Genomic DNA, 15,192 nt, shown 5'->3' with positions numbered 1-15,192 from the left:
TCAAAATTTATATTTCCCTTGTCATTTCCTGCTGTTGCTATGTTAATCATAAAGCCAGCAAACACACACACACACACACACACACACACACACACACACACACATGCACACGTACATGCACACACAGAGAAATGGTATTTTACAGCTCCAGTCAGTCCCACTAAGTCAGTGAAGAGCAAGAATGTGTCTACTGCAGCCACACACACCAGTGTTTCAAGCAGCAATTCCATTTTGTAAAAGGCAAATAAAGGACAGGAGCAGGAGGGATTTCACAGACAGTGCCTGGCACATGCCAACCTTCCTACAAAGCATCTTGGCACCTGTGTTACAGCCAGTTGCAGATAAATTGGACGTTGGAAGAGCCCTGCTTGTAGATACTATCCTTGACTCTGGGACCTGGAAGAGAAGCAGGGCTGTAGCTTTGACCCAATCAGATCCCTAGACGCTGACAGAAACTCTAATGCTATTTTATTACTATGGTTGCAACTTAGTTACAAAGGGAAGAATGTGTGGCTTGTTTTGTGTAAAGTCAAATGTCTGAGAATTTCTGTTGAGTACGAACAAGATAAGAAAAATGAAAGAATGTACCAAATAAGAAGGGAAAATTTAAATTTATCGCTATGGGACTTGCTCCATGCATAAAACATGGAAAAGGTTTGCATTTTTGTGGCTCAGCAGATGTTTTAGAAAGATGAAGCATAATTGACTGGGATGTAAAGTTAATTAGTTGCAGAATATTCTGTTGCCCTGGGCCCATTCCTGTAACACCATTGCACCTGAAATTTGCTTCTGCACATATGTGATCTCTTTTACGGCAAGAGGGAAATTTCCCTTAGTTTCCTTCCTGACCTATTGTTAGAGAGACCTGATCCATGCTGTTCAGGTTGTACTTGTACATGTTACCAATTAAAATCAGATACATCAGTAGTCAAATGGATAAGAGAAGACAGAGTCATTTCCAGCCTGAACTTTCCAATCTTCTCCCTGTGTATCACAGGCCTTCTTCTAGTTTTCATTAATTTCCCAAGAGGAAAAACAATTTGGCCTGCTGTGTGAAATGAGATAGGGACATCGGCATCTCAATGGCCCTCAGTATTTTCTGCCTCAGGATGAGAATGTTTAACTGTGTAAAGTCAAACTACAATGCTGGTAACAAAGCTGAGGTGTCCAGAACCATGCCAACATCTCCCCTTTCCGGGTAGTTTAAGGTCTCAGGGTAAGCTATGGGTTTTGCTTATTCTGCACAACAGGTGTTTTAAATCGGAACTTTGTTCAGACTGGGGAATGAGCCATCCTGAATACTGAAGGTCATTTTTAAACATACGGCTTTTGTGACCCTGACTTGGGTTCCTGTTATTTTTATTGCATTGCTAACTTCATAGGTTCTACATCTAACAGACTGATCTTCTCTAGGTTATATCAATTCATTGTTGTATGGTTTTATTTTAACAGTCATAAAATTGTGAACATAAGATTCAAAACCTCTTCAAATAATTGTTAAACAACTTTTAGGACACGAGTTGGCTGACATTTGACTTTGAGATATATTAAAATCCATATATTTTGTACTTGTTTATAAACTTTCCTTCATAAGTATGGCTTTATAGGTTTATTGAGCCATAAGCAACTATTCGCAGTAAAAAAAAAGGACAGAACCATTACCTAGGCTAATGCTGAGAAGGGCAAGATATGCCAACATCAATAACTGTTAATGCAAAACACATTATGGGAAGCTTTGTCTGCTCAATCAACAGGGGCATGCCTTGTGCGACCGCTATTTCCATGTGTAGGTAAGAACTTCATTAGGATTGTTTTAGCGGATAAGGAAAAACCCAATCTCATTACTGCTTTTCCTGTCCCTCCATTACCCTCTATAATTGTCTAATTGCTGAGTCTAATCTTCTGTGAACTGGGAAATTATATAATCAGGCTTGTTAGAATTTCGTCTAAAATTTAATAGGCTTTCTATCAGAGCTTGGGGGAGCCTTTTATGAGTAAAGTACATGCCCTTTTAAAGTGTGTTTCAGCTGCTTGGAGTGCTTCTTTTTGTTAACTTATTTACCCCATTATAAAATAACTTGAATAGATAATTCTGTCTTCCCAAGATGAGGGCCACATATGTGCTAGTCCTCATGTCCTTTTGTAATACAGCATGGCCCTCCTTGCCAAGAGAGAGGGTTGCATCTCCATCTTTTGAATTCGGACTTGGTTCACTGATTGTTGTGACCAACAGAACAAAGCATGAAGCAAATTTTGTGGCTGTCAAGTCTAGGTCACAGCAGCCACGATCACATGATCCTTCTGCTGTATATTCCTTCTTAGAATACAACTAGTTTATTGTGCAAACGCCGAGGACAGAGAGAAGCTACATGTAGAGTCTTCAAGCTACTGAATTCAGTCTTTGTCTCAGTGGCCAAAGATGGGAGTGAAGAAGCCTCCAGACAATTTCATTTGGCCATTTGATACTCAATTCTTCCCAATGGTGATCTTACATATCAATGGGTAGAAATGAACCAGTCTTCAGTGATTCCTTTCTAATCTCTGACCTACAAAACCCATGATACCATATGGCAAAAGGGCTGCCATCATATGTGTTAGCTTTAGTGATGGTTTGTAATGCAACAAGAGACTATCACACTGTATTTGGCTTTTAACATTCTAATGAATGGAGAATCAACATTGTTGTGTAATGGTTTCAGTGAGGCTAAATCTTTCCATCTTGAAGGTAAACTTCTTAAGACATGGGATAGGAAAAGTGAGATGAAACAACATGACACTTTAAAACAGGATGTTTACGGGGAGGGGGCATGAAATAAACAACCCAAAATAGCTACATGGAGTCCCCAAAACTGAGCAGATTCACTAAGTGCCTCTTCCCCCCAAAGTATATAAACAATAAAATCTTCTGAGCATGGCTGTCAGAGGGGCTTATCTGCTTGAAGACTCAGACCAAGACAGAAGCAGAGACCGGAGAAACAGCATGAACAAAGAAGTACCAGTCAAAGTAACTAAATCAAGCAAAGAACAAGTGGGCTGCCTGCAGGAGGCTCAGGAACCCCTAAGCACCAGGAACAGACACCTCTAACCTGTAGAACTTCCTGCAGGCTGTGAAGTCTGCTCCAGGTTTCTAGCTTTTTTCAGGTGTGCTGGGACAGATGGTTAGTGGTGGCAGTTGTCTTTGAATTATTTCTGTTCCTCCATTAACCACAATAAAGTTCATTGTTTCACCAAAATAGACTTTAGTGGTATGCGTAAGTTTGTCTGTTGTTTGTTCCCTATCTATGGTAATTAGATGTTTACTCATATCTCCCCAGGAATAATATCACACAAACAAACACAAATGCACTTCCCCAAATCAGTCTGAAATACTCTTCACTGTCTCACAGGGAATGATGAATGTCCAGGTTTCACTTCTCTCCTGTTATGTTTTTGTTTGTTTGTGTGTTTGTCTGCTTTGTTTTCAAGACAGAGTTTCTTCTGCATATCCCTGCCTGTCCTGGAATTTTCTCTGTAGACCAGGATGGCCCTGAACTCAGGCATCAGCCTGCATGTGCCAGGATTAAAGACATGTGCCACCATTGCAGACCCGTGTTTCACTTGTAACTTGCTCTGAGAGAACAAGTCATTTTCACCTTCGTGACTTGAGTTTTTAGGACGCTGTACACCAAGTACACATATAAGATATCTAAACAAACCCATATTGGAGGAAAGCTCAGAAATGAGATTTATTCTAATATAAAATACCTTTTATACTTTATAATGTAAAGTATTCCTGTTATTCATAAAGAGACAACTTATGAGTAATGAGAATATTTCTTTGTGTCTGAGTAGCAGAATGATGCATAAACTCATAGCTAGTATAAATGATGCTACATACATACAGACCAGTGATAATTTATGATGGCAAATGATGGGAGTGAGATCAAGCATGAAAATCAGCTCACGTTAGTGCTTCGGAGTAATTATAATGAGGTGTAACTCCTAAAAACTTCTGGACTTCATCCATCACAGTTGCTGGGTCAGATCTCAGCTGTTGTCCATCAATAATTAGCAACTGCAAAGCCAAAAATAATCACTTATGAAGAACAAAACCGAATTAAATCGACCAAGCTGCCCCTCTTGACCTGGTATGGCATTAATAAATCAGGTCACTTTGAATGAGAAGAAAAAATGCACTACATAGAATGCATTTAAATGTGGCTCTTCTTGCTTCTTTCCTAACTAGTAATAAATAAAATTTTCCATAGAAATTGTTGCTGTGTTGGTGAATGAACTCAGTTTATTTTTACCAGAAGCAAATGCAAATGTCTGTTGCTTTGGGATTGTAGTATGCCCAGAGGTTTCCCATCTCTAGTGTGTTACCAGTCAGCCATCATGTCTAATCAATGCCATCACTAACCTTGAGGCCAATGGCTCAAGAGTGACCACTAAGGTGAAAATCTCCTGTCTATTCTTACAAACCATGACTGAGAGGAAAATGTTTGCTCCTGACTTTCTCACATCGGGTCACTGCTGGAGAATGGGAAACTTGCCCAAGGGGATGCTTAAAGAGAGTGTGAATACCTGTCCCCTTGGAGCTTAAATTGCACCAGAGGCTGAAATGAAGAACATGAAGGGTGCTTTTCTCAAATCTTACTATGGTTCTGTCCCATGTCTGCTAAGGCTCTTCTCTTTATGGTCATCTAGTTGAAGAGCCTCTTCTTTCCCAATAAGGTTCTCAGATAACAGAAAAACAGCAGGAATCCACGTAGATACTTCTAGAAAGTATCTGGCTAACTGGCTTCTCTACTATTTGTTGAGAATTTTCAATTTTCAATTATATTACATTGTTTTTGGAAAAACATATTTCTTAAAACCAACTACTCATCAAAAAAGTCTCCTATGTATGTGCTCCAGAGCCATCTAGCTACCCTGAAAGGTATTAGTAAAGTAAAAATATGTAAAAATCCGCAGTTCTTATTGTCTCTATTGTAAATTGTTACCTGCGTGTCAGTGCAATGCAATCATAACACAATAAATGAAACCTAATTTCATACCATTACCTGGGAAGTAGCAAAGTAGGTCAGCCATCTTTCGATGTGCACTGCATACCACCCAGGTACCAGACACCTCCTCTGTAACGTTTTTAAATCAGTTGGGGCCCAAGGTCCTGTTGTGATGACTTCATAGAAATTGAACCTCAGGGCAGCTGGATCTTCATGGGATCGTTGGTGCTTTAAAGGAAAAGCAAAGTGTAGGGTTATATTTATTTTAAATTTTGTGTGTGTGTATACCTGTGCATTTGAGAGAGTGTGCGCTCACAGAATATCAAGTGATATGCGGACATATTTGGTTTTGTTTCTTGTTTGTTTGTTTGTTTTGCTTTTAAAACCTGTAGGTCAAAGGCAGAGACAGGATGAAAGGATTTCCTACAAGGGTCTGATTATAAATGAAAATAGGTTAGAGATAAAATTTAAGCTTGATAAGCTGGAATTGAGATGGGTGTGGTCTCACACATCGCTTGGCCTACTGTGTCTTCCCAGCTCCTTCTGGGGGCTTCTCGGTGTGCCAGATGCTATGAACGCAGACACCTCAGATCCTGATTCCTAACCATTGCTTAGATGTCCTATTCAAGTTGAGGATGTTCAAAGTGCTTTTGCTCTCTCTGGCTCTTCACCAAATACTATTTCCCTCCTGATTTTCAGTACCAAAGCCTAGGAGTCTTTCCCACAAAACTATCATTTGGCAAAATATCGGAGCCTAACTGAAGAGACAAATTTAATAATGCAGATGTTCAAAAGATAGTAGTCTCATCACTAGAGCAGCAGCAAAAGGAGCGATAGTTGGGAATATAAAAAGGATGGAGGCATAATTGTTGTCTTTAAGGAAATGAAACCTGGCATGAGAAGCAGTGGAACAACATATAACATCAAAGTCACACATTTAACTGATAAGAAATTTCTTAATGGTGACAACCATGCCAATAGAGGAATAACCCAGACTAACAAATAAAGGAAACTTTAATAACGGTCAAAGCTTTTGAGCCAAATGTTTTTTTGAGCCAAAAAATTTCAATAATCGTAGACTAAGCAAACAAACAGGAAAAAAGAAGTGGAAAAGGCGAGGAACGACAAGGTGCATAAGGTGTGTACGTATAAATAAACTGGTGTTGCATACATCTAAAAGTTCATATGGAGAAAAGTCTAAACCTCGAGTAAGGATGACAATACATAGGGCCTGGTATAGGGTGATAGCTGTTTTTTTTATTATTATGTTTAAGTGAACTTTACATGTAAATTATTCTAGACAGCAAAGATGATTTAGTGAGGGGTCAGAGATCAAGAGAGGAAAGCAGCTGTCTGGTAAGTGAAGCTAATATTTTGCTGTGTGCATCAAGTCAAATTCATGCAGATTACATAATCAGTCTAAACAGCAAAACATGCAGAGATTCCACAATGGGGGAAAAATTGTAAACGTGTGGTGGATGAATATTAATGGAGTACAGCAGGGCTAAAATTCTGTTATAAGCAGAGACAAGAGTGTGCTCAATCTTCTCTTATTGACTTATATAAGTTTAGCGTCAAATTTTCTTTATATCCCTGCAACTAAGATTAGCATAAAAATATGACCGGAAAGTCACAAAGGAACATATTTTATGGAAAAAATAGCACTTTGGTTCCTCTGTGAGTTCCATTATCAAAATGTGGGGTAGAAATTACAGTGGCAGGTGACATTCCTGCTGCTTTCTGGCTTACACCTGCTGAGCTGCAGATTTACGGTCCTTACTGAAAGCACAGGTCTAGCTAAGAATTAGGCTACATTATTTTGAAATGTGGAACACATTGGGGCCCTAGCTTCAGCAATACAGGCAATAAAAAGTATTATCAGAAAAAAATAATTCCCTTAAATCTGTGTATCCAAAGAATTTATTTTGAAAGTAGTCACAGATAAGCACTGTATTATGTAATTCTATTTTATTCAAGTGATTTAATCTATATAGAACATTTTTTTATTCTATCCTAAATGGATTACATATTCAGCATTCTCACAATATCTGAATTTAAACATTTTAATTAAAGTTTATATCTCAGTATTTTGATAGCTTTTAAGATTAACTTTATTATAAAAGCCATTCAAATAAAAAAACTTCACACACCCCAATTAATCAGACTCAAAGTCTTTACCTCTTAATGGACTTCTATACAATTGGAATAGGAATTCTAAAGCGGTGGAACTTCCTATTGGATTTTACACTTTCAGTATAGAATATATTTTATGTGCTTATCTACCACCAAAACTGAAAAATCCATGACAGAGTTAGAAACAGAAAAACAATTATCTTTTTATCCTCTTTCATAACTCACATTCCTTGCCTACATTTAGTCTTCCTATATCTTCTAATATTTAGCCATTCTTGTTCACTTTTCTACGTGTTATACTTTATGTGCTGGTTAGTTCTATGTAAACTTGACACAGGATAGAGTCTTCTGAATAAAGAGAACCTCAACTGAAAAATGTCTCCATAAGGTCTGGCTGAAGCGCATCTTCTTAGTTAATCATTGTTAGGGGAGGGTCCAGCCCATTGTGAGTGATGCAATCCCAGGGCTGTAATCCTAGGTTCTATTAGAAAAAACTGAGAAGGCCAGTGTAGAGCAGTCCTCTATGGCCTCTGCATGAGGTTCTGGCCCTGTTTGCATTCCTGATCTTCAGTGATGAACAGTGCTGTGGAAGCAAACATAAGCCAAAATAAATCCTTTCCTCTCCAAGCTGCTATTGGTCATGGTGTTTCATCACAGCAGTGGCAACCCTCACTAAGACAAAACTGTGTATAAATTATTGGTAGTATTTAAAAGAAATGGATTTACCTTGCTTTGCCTTATAAGTTATCATTATAAGACAAAATATAAAATGATCTGAAATAAAAATGTTATAACTGAGAGTCGATAAGAATATTCCTCACTATGAGATCACTGTGGATTTTTTTTTTAAAGGAAATCCTTTGTAAAATATCTCTCTGCTGGTTTCTATTCAATTTCCATTGTTTTTTAGGCTACTTCACTTTTTTCTTATTTTACAAAACTCAAAGTGTATTAATGCTTGTATATAATTAATTTTAATATTCCTATAGCTTTTTAGCTAAAATATTTCTTTATTCTTCCAAAATATTACAAATAAATACAACATATCTTGCTCTTTACACCTCTTACCTCCCAACATACATTTTTTCTTTGACTTCTTCCTTCCAATTGCATGTCTTCTTTCATATTTATTTATTTTTTAATCCACTGAGTGCAGTTAGTGTTGCACAAATGCACGTGAGTGCTTCAGTCATCCTCTGGAGCATACTCAACCTACCAGTGGCGGCATTCCTAAAGAGAAATGACTCTCCCTTCCCTGGAAGCCCATCAATTGTCAATAGCTTCTCAGCTAGGAGTGGAGCTTTCGAAGGCCCTCCCCAGTCTATGCTGAAATCATCGCTGCCTTGATCTGTGCAGGTCTTATGTAGGTAGCCACATCTAATGTGACCTCGTGTGTGCAATAGCCATACCCCTTCCAAAAGATGATATTTCACAGTATTCTTTGTGTTTTCTTTCTAATTATGTCATCCAGCTTTATGCTTTGAAAATACATTTCTATTTATTAAAGAATTTACCACAAATGTCTCATCTGGCATTTATAATCAATTACAAAATTGATTATCCATTTGTTTTTTACTGTGTCTTTAATCTTTTCTCTTTGGAATCTTTTAGTCTTAATTCATGTGACCACCACCACGGAGTGTTTTTTCTCTAATGCTACTTCTTCTCCTATGTAATAACCATATGTTTTAATTTTTTCATCAGAGTTATATCTGTGAGTCTTTAGCAGTGGCTACCATGATGCTTTTTTCTACACTTTTGAATTGACCAAAGCCACAAAGTTCGGTTCTTTTAACCCGATTGTTAAGGGCCACACTTTCTGTCACATCATTTAGTTCAATTAAAGTGATTCAGACCTATTTTGTGTACTTGACTAATTTCTTAGTAACTCCAGCACTGTAGTCACAACCTGTACTTGCCAGCATTGTCTTCTCTTGCCCTTGGAGTCTTTATGTTCACAATGGTTCCTTCAATTCATCTTTCTGAGTATTTTTCATCAGTAAACTCTCTCTGATGTGATTTCAGTATTTCTGTTTCCCAAGCTGCATGGCTCTGATTCATAAATTCCTGTCTGTAGTTTGGAATTTCCTTCCACAGTTTATATGACTGACTCTATTATACATATTATCGTAGGGATCTACACATTATGATCATTTCCATAACTCTGACATTCTCATTGTCACCCTCACCTGTTTTCTAGCACCCACAACCTTCTCTTTCCTTCTCCTGCACTTCCTGCATGTGAGTGTAGGCTCATCCTCCAGCTGCCCAATGTGACAGAAACTTTATTTATTCTTGAAACTTCTTCATCAAGCTCTGCTTATTTTTATCTCTAGGCGCATACTATTTTATATTCTCTTTAGTGTCTACTATATAGCTTTATCTACTCTCTATTTCTTTTTTCTGTTTTTCTTTTTTCTTTATATTGATTTTTATTGAGCTCTATATATTTCTCTGCCCCCCCCTCCTTGTCTCTCCCTCTCCCTTCCCAATTTACTCAGGAGATCTTGTCTTCTACTTCCCACATAGACTGGATCTGTGTATGCCTGTCTTAGGGTCCTCACAGCCCACAAATCACAATTGCAGAGAACCTACTCTATATTCCTTAGTAATACTATGGTAATAGCTTTGAGGTTGACATCTCTGAATGGTCCTTTGAACCATATAATCTATGCTTTAAGTGCCAGATTTGATGATGCTTTCTAAAGAAAACATTGTTGCAATTTTGTCAGTTACTCTGATGGCAATCCTAATGGATTTCAGACTCAACTTTTTAAGCCTCCATCTGGGATTTCTTTGTGGCCACAATGGTATTGCCATTAACACTTTACATGGGGAATGAGTTTTTATAATCAGAGTACTTCATTTATAGTAACACTCCTTTTACCATTAGCCTATTCTCCATATACTTGATGCTTACTCATCATTAAGTTTTATGCCAAAGTTCATTTGGACTCTGTAGAGTGTTCTCAGCATACCTTTACCGAGTTCCTCAAAGCATCCTAATAAACAAATGCTAATTGCATATTGTTATGTGTAAAACTAGGATTAAAAACATATTCATTAACTTTATTAATTCATTAAATTTATTAATTAAAATTTTATTAAATACAGCATCACAATATTCAAATATATATGAATGTACATTTACTTTATCTTTTGCTATTATTTTATAAATAGGGCTTCAATGTACCTAAACATTTGTCCATCCATTTGAAATTTTCCTTATGATCGATTCCAAAGTCAGTAATCAGAGTAGAAAGGATTTTTAACCTCTCTATTGTGTTATTATCATTTGTTTTCAGAAAATATCCAAATACATTTTTAGTGAAATATTTGAGAACTTTATCATTACATCTTGCCAACAAACATATATAACAGAGTCTTGTCACTTTATTAACAAGGTATGACATTTTAATGTATATTTTATGACCTCCAAGTTGGCCATTTTTACATAAACTGTTGAGTGCTTATATTTAATGTATAGGTTTCTGTTTCCTTTGCTTACTTGATACTGATATTAGTATTTATTCTTTTAACAAGTTGGAAATCATGTGTAAATTAAAGCACAAAGTAATTAAAGATAGACTCGTTAGATACTGACAATTAGTTTAAATACATTTTGACAGACCAATATTTTAAATGTCTGTATGATTTAGGAAATATATTAAGGCTTTTATTTGTTTATTTTTGTTTGTTTGTCTGTTTGTTGAGAAAGGGTTTCTTTATAGGCTCTCCTATAACTAGCTAACTAGACTGGCTACACCAGACTGGCTTTGAACTCACAGAGATTCACCTGCTTCTGCCTCCGAAGTGCTGATATTGAAGATGTGTGCCACCACTGTAAAAATACTTATTGCAGTTTTGTGATTTTGTTGTTTGAAATTCATTTACCAATTCTGTATGAGTTAAATATTTAGCTCTTTATAGTTGACTGAAAGGATACATAGATGGATAAGATGCATGGATGGATAGATAGATAGATAGATAGATAGATAGATAGATAGATAGATAGATAGATAGATAGATAGATAGATAGATAGATCGACAGACAGGCACAATTTCTGGTTTAGGCTTATAGATGGATAGATGGATGGATGGATGCATAGATAGATAGATAGATAGATAGATAGATAGATAGATAGATAGATAGATAGATAGATAGGCAGATCGACAGACAGGCACAATATCTGGGTTAGGCTTAGATATTTTTACATTTGACCCTTTAGTATATCTGCATTTTATTTAATGATAAAATCAACTACATTTGAATTTTCTCAGCACTACTTTTCTTCATTCATACCTGGTACCAAGAATATGCCCTGTCCGAGGGGTCAATGAGAATAGTAATGATCTTGGCTTTGGGAACAAGAGATGCAGCTCTCTTGGGAGCCTCTTCTGAGTGGAAGTAGTTAGCACTCTTTTCAAATAGGAAATCACTGGTAATGTTGGAAGGTGTAGGAAAAAAGTCCATATACCTGCAGGTAAGAAAAGATGATTAATTAATCTGGGCAGTATTTTTTATTATTATTTGCCATCCTCTGAATAGGAGGAATTTGGACAGGTCTTACATTTGTTTGCATCAAGTTCAAATTAGTGTGTTATAAAATCACTCAAACAGTCACCATGCTGTGTACTTCTGATGGGAAAGCAATCCAGAATCTTATGTACTTATTACTTATTTAAGGCAAAGGAAACAGCAAGATAGATTAAGTGAGTTCGTAATGAATGATTGGATAATATGGTGAATTTGAGCTGGTATTCTCTGCTGTCACAAACCAAATCTAAAATTACAGATTATGCCTGTAAAATGCAATATTGTTCCATCTTGCCTCACTGATATTTTAAACTGTAAATGTGTGTTTGCAAATTTGAATGCTAAGGTTCTTAAAGTAAAATAAAATTTCACAAGACAGAAAGACATGTAAGTCAAAATACCTATAAAAAAACTAAACAGATTAAGGCATAGCTGTCTCCTTTTTAACTTCTACAAAATTTGGTAATATATGCAGTAATATCAGCACATTGTAATTTATCTAGAGTAATGAGGGGGCTATTTTCCACCAGTTGATCCTGCTATGCCTCCATGGGTTCACTCCTCCATATGCTGTCAGAACGCTCCTCTGTGTGTAGATTATGAAATCAATATGTTCTGAGGATAATTCAGTACAAGACTTTAATTATGTGTGTAACCCTCTTTACAGCTCATCACTTCTCTCACCCTCAAATACTCTAGAAAAAAAAATAATGAGAGCAATTAAGAATCCATAGAAGACACTTATTTTCCTTTTTGACATTTGTTGTTATGTTTCCCAAATGAAGAGTACTGAAGATGCACATCTGTATTCTTGCTTAAAAATTTGTGTTCCATTTGAGCTCAGAGAAAGAGAAAATTGCTTTTCTTTCTTTAATAATTTGCATGTAGTTCTAAAATGTAAAAGGGAAATAGGGTAGTACCATCACTGATACAGAATGAACACAGTTTCACTCAGGTTGCGAAGTGAGATCTGCCCACTGGCATTGCCCTTGCTGGACCTTAATTCTAGAAGTGTCATGTGTTATGGAAACACACAACTTTAAATGTTAGAAATTGTGCATTGAAAGGAATTTTCCTCATATCAAATTCACCTTAAATTCGTAGTGAACATAAGTACAAGGAGATCAAATCCAAGATCATAATTTTTTTGAAAGTTAGGATACAGCCAGACATTTATTTTAACGCACTGAGTGCCATCTCCAATATTAAATTTATTCTATTTTAGCTTATGGAAAGCATTGTTCTGTTAAGTGTTTTCTGTCATTTGTCAAGTACTAATTAATGTTTCTTTTGTTTCTGAGTGTAATTGATATGGTTTAGGATGAGCTCTATTATAGTTTGCATGACAAATATCGCCTACATTGAAATACAGCATACACTGCTCAAGTAGTTAATGAAGACACATGTCCCAGAGTACAAAATAAAGCAACCCCAGGCATCACTGGGAAGACAAATTATGTGTTTAATAAAATAAATGGAGAAACTGTATAACAAGAGTATGCTTAAAGAGACTTTTAAATATTCTTATGAATAATTCTGATGAAAAATATCCTGCACTGTTCCTTATTCAATCATATTAACTTACCAGAAAAATATTATCATTATTGCACTGTCCAAATCAAATTATAAGCAACACTGATTAAACATATCATCATTATAAATTAATTTCTAATTCACTGTGGTAGAATTGAGCATAACAAATTTATTCTGTAATTATGCAGATGCCATGCACACATCTGTAATTGCTCTGCAATGATGGAGCATGTGTTAATAATGGAGTTCATTTTTTGTTGTTATTCTTACCACTCAATCCCCTTGTGATAGTTGTTGCCATTAAAAAACTGAACTTCTTCAAAGGTTTTTGGGCTAGGGAGATTGCTGATGATGGAAGGGTGCATAAGAAGAAATAAATAAAGTGCAGTTGTTCCTATTACAAAGAAAAGAAGGTGCGTGTTATATGGTAGTAAAAGAAAAGATTAGAACATCAATGTCATATTTTAACCAAACATAAAATCCAGCAAAACATTTCTTTCCAATGTTTCCTTATAACTAAATAGATGTACTTCATTTTAATAACAATCCAAATGTGTCTATGTGATCCTATTAATCTAAGTGTCTGATTTAATGTTGCTACATTGCCAAAGTAAAGTCAATGAGAGATTCAACCGAGGTAGAATTTCAGAAATCTGTGTTTCAATTTCCCTTTGGAGTAAAGAGTCACAGGCACAGAAAGAATCTATTTTTTGGCACCTAAATCTGGTGAGTCATTGTTGATATTTAATTTCATTCAAGTAGATAAAAATACTTGATAGGTGTTAATATGTTATTTATTATATGCCACAAAAATGTTTGGTCATAATTCTTGATCAGAAAAGCACATGTGTTGCCCTCAGTAAACTTGAAGTTCACATGTGTACTTGGTTCTAGGACAGAGTTACTAAGAGCCGTGAACGGAGGCTTGAGAAGCAAAAGACACTCACAACAGATCTAAAGGAGTCATCACTTAGCATGGAGGTGGTATTAAACACGCAGCATTTTAAACTTATTAAGCATATGGCTCTAAGTTTGATAGGTTAAATCAAACAAGGAACAAAACATTCCTTAAAATGACATAATATTTAAACAATGATAAATATTGCTGCAGGTTTTAGTTTCCTGAATCTTTTTTATAAATACCCTTTAATTAATTAATTATTCTTTTGAAAAATAAAATGATAGGAAAAAACCATTCTGCCCATTGAGCTATTAAATTACTCAAATTGAGCTTAAAGACCCTAACCCCAATGTCATATATCCTATGCAGGGAGTCTCAGCCAAGACAGCTCTTTCTTGACAAGTGTTCTAAGGCAACACACACTGTACTTGGTTAGGTTTACTTTTGGTTTGTTTAAAAAAAAAAAAAAGAAAACTTAAATTGAAAAAAAAAACTAAAACAAAAGTTAGATACATGTTAGAGACATCTGGAAAGAGGGAACTTCAACTGAGAGAATAGTTCTGTCAGGGTGGGCCTGCAGGCTAGATTAAGGAAAATTATTAAATAGTGTTTGATGTGGGAGGGCCCAGCTACCACTGGGGAGGTGACCTTGGGAAGTAAGACTTAAGAAACAGATAAATGTGAGCTTGGAAGCAAGCTAGTAAGCAGCATCCATCCATTGGTTTCTTCTTCAGGTCTTGACTCCAGGTTTCTGCTTTGAGTTCCTGTCCTTACTTCCCTCAGTGCTAGACTGTGCTAGGCATGTAAGAAATAAACCATTTTCTTCCAAGTTTCTTTGGGTCATGCTGTTTATCACAGGACTAGAAAGGAAACTAGAAAATACGGGCCTTGGAAAACTAGTGCCTGGGCAAGTTGGACTTGGGTGAAGTTTTCTTCCTTCCTTCCTTCCTTCCTTCCTTCCTTCCTTCCTTCCTTCCCTCCCTCCCTCCCTCCCTCCTTTCTTTCTTTCTTTCTTTCTTTCTTTCTTTCTTTCCTTCCTTTGTCACTCCCTCCCTCCACTATCGTCCCTCTCTTCCTCCCTCTCTTTCTCCCTCCATCTCTTT

The 15,192-nt window shown here is 36.4% G+C and overlaps 1 protein-coding gene across 1 annotated transcript in view; it reads right to left on the bottom strand.

The window, feature by feature from the left end:
* Positions 1-15,192, bottom strand: part of Ndst4 (N-deacetylase and N-sulfotransferase 4) — a 269,358-nt gene that overhangs the window by 10,825 nt on the left and 243,341 nt on the right. Inside the window, exons 9-12 of the mRNA XM_005357237.3 lie at positions 13,459-13,582; positions 11,422-11,596; positions 5,043-5,213; positions 3,945-4,054 (exon numbers count right to left, since the gene is read on the bottom strand). Of these exons, the coding sequence (XP_005357294.1) occupies positions 3,945-4,054; positions 5,043-5,213; positions 11,422-11,596; positions 13,459-13,582 (580 nt within the window). The remainder of the gene's footprint in view (positions 1-3,944; positions 4,055-5,042; positions 5,214-11,421; positions 11,597-13,458; positions 13,583-15,192) is intronic.

This window comes from Microtus ochrogaster, chromosome 21, assembly GCF_000317375.1.
Source record: "Microtus ochrogaster isolate Prairie Vole_2 chromosome 21, MicOch1.0, whole genome shotgun sequence".
Lineage (NCBI taxonomy): Eukaryota > Metazoa > Chordata > Mammalia > Rodentia > Cricetidae > Microtus > Microtus ochrogaster.
Note: the sequence above shows the minus strand (reverse complement) of the source record. Positions and strands in the feature narration are given on the sequence as shown.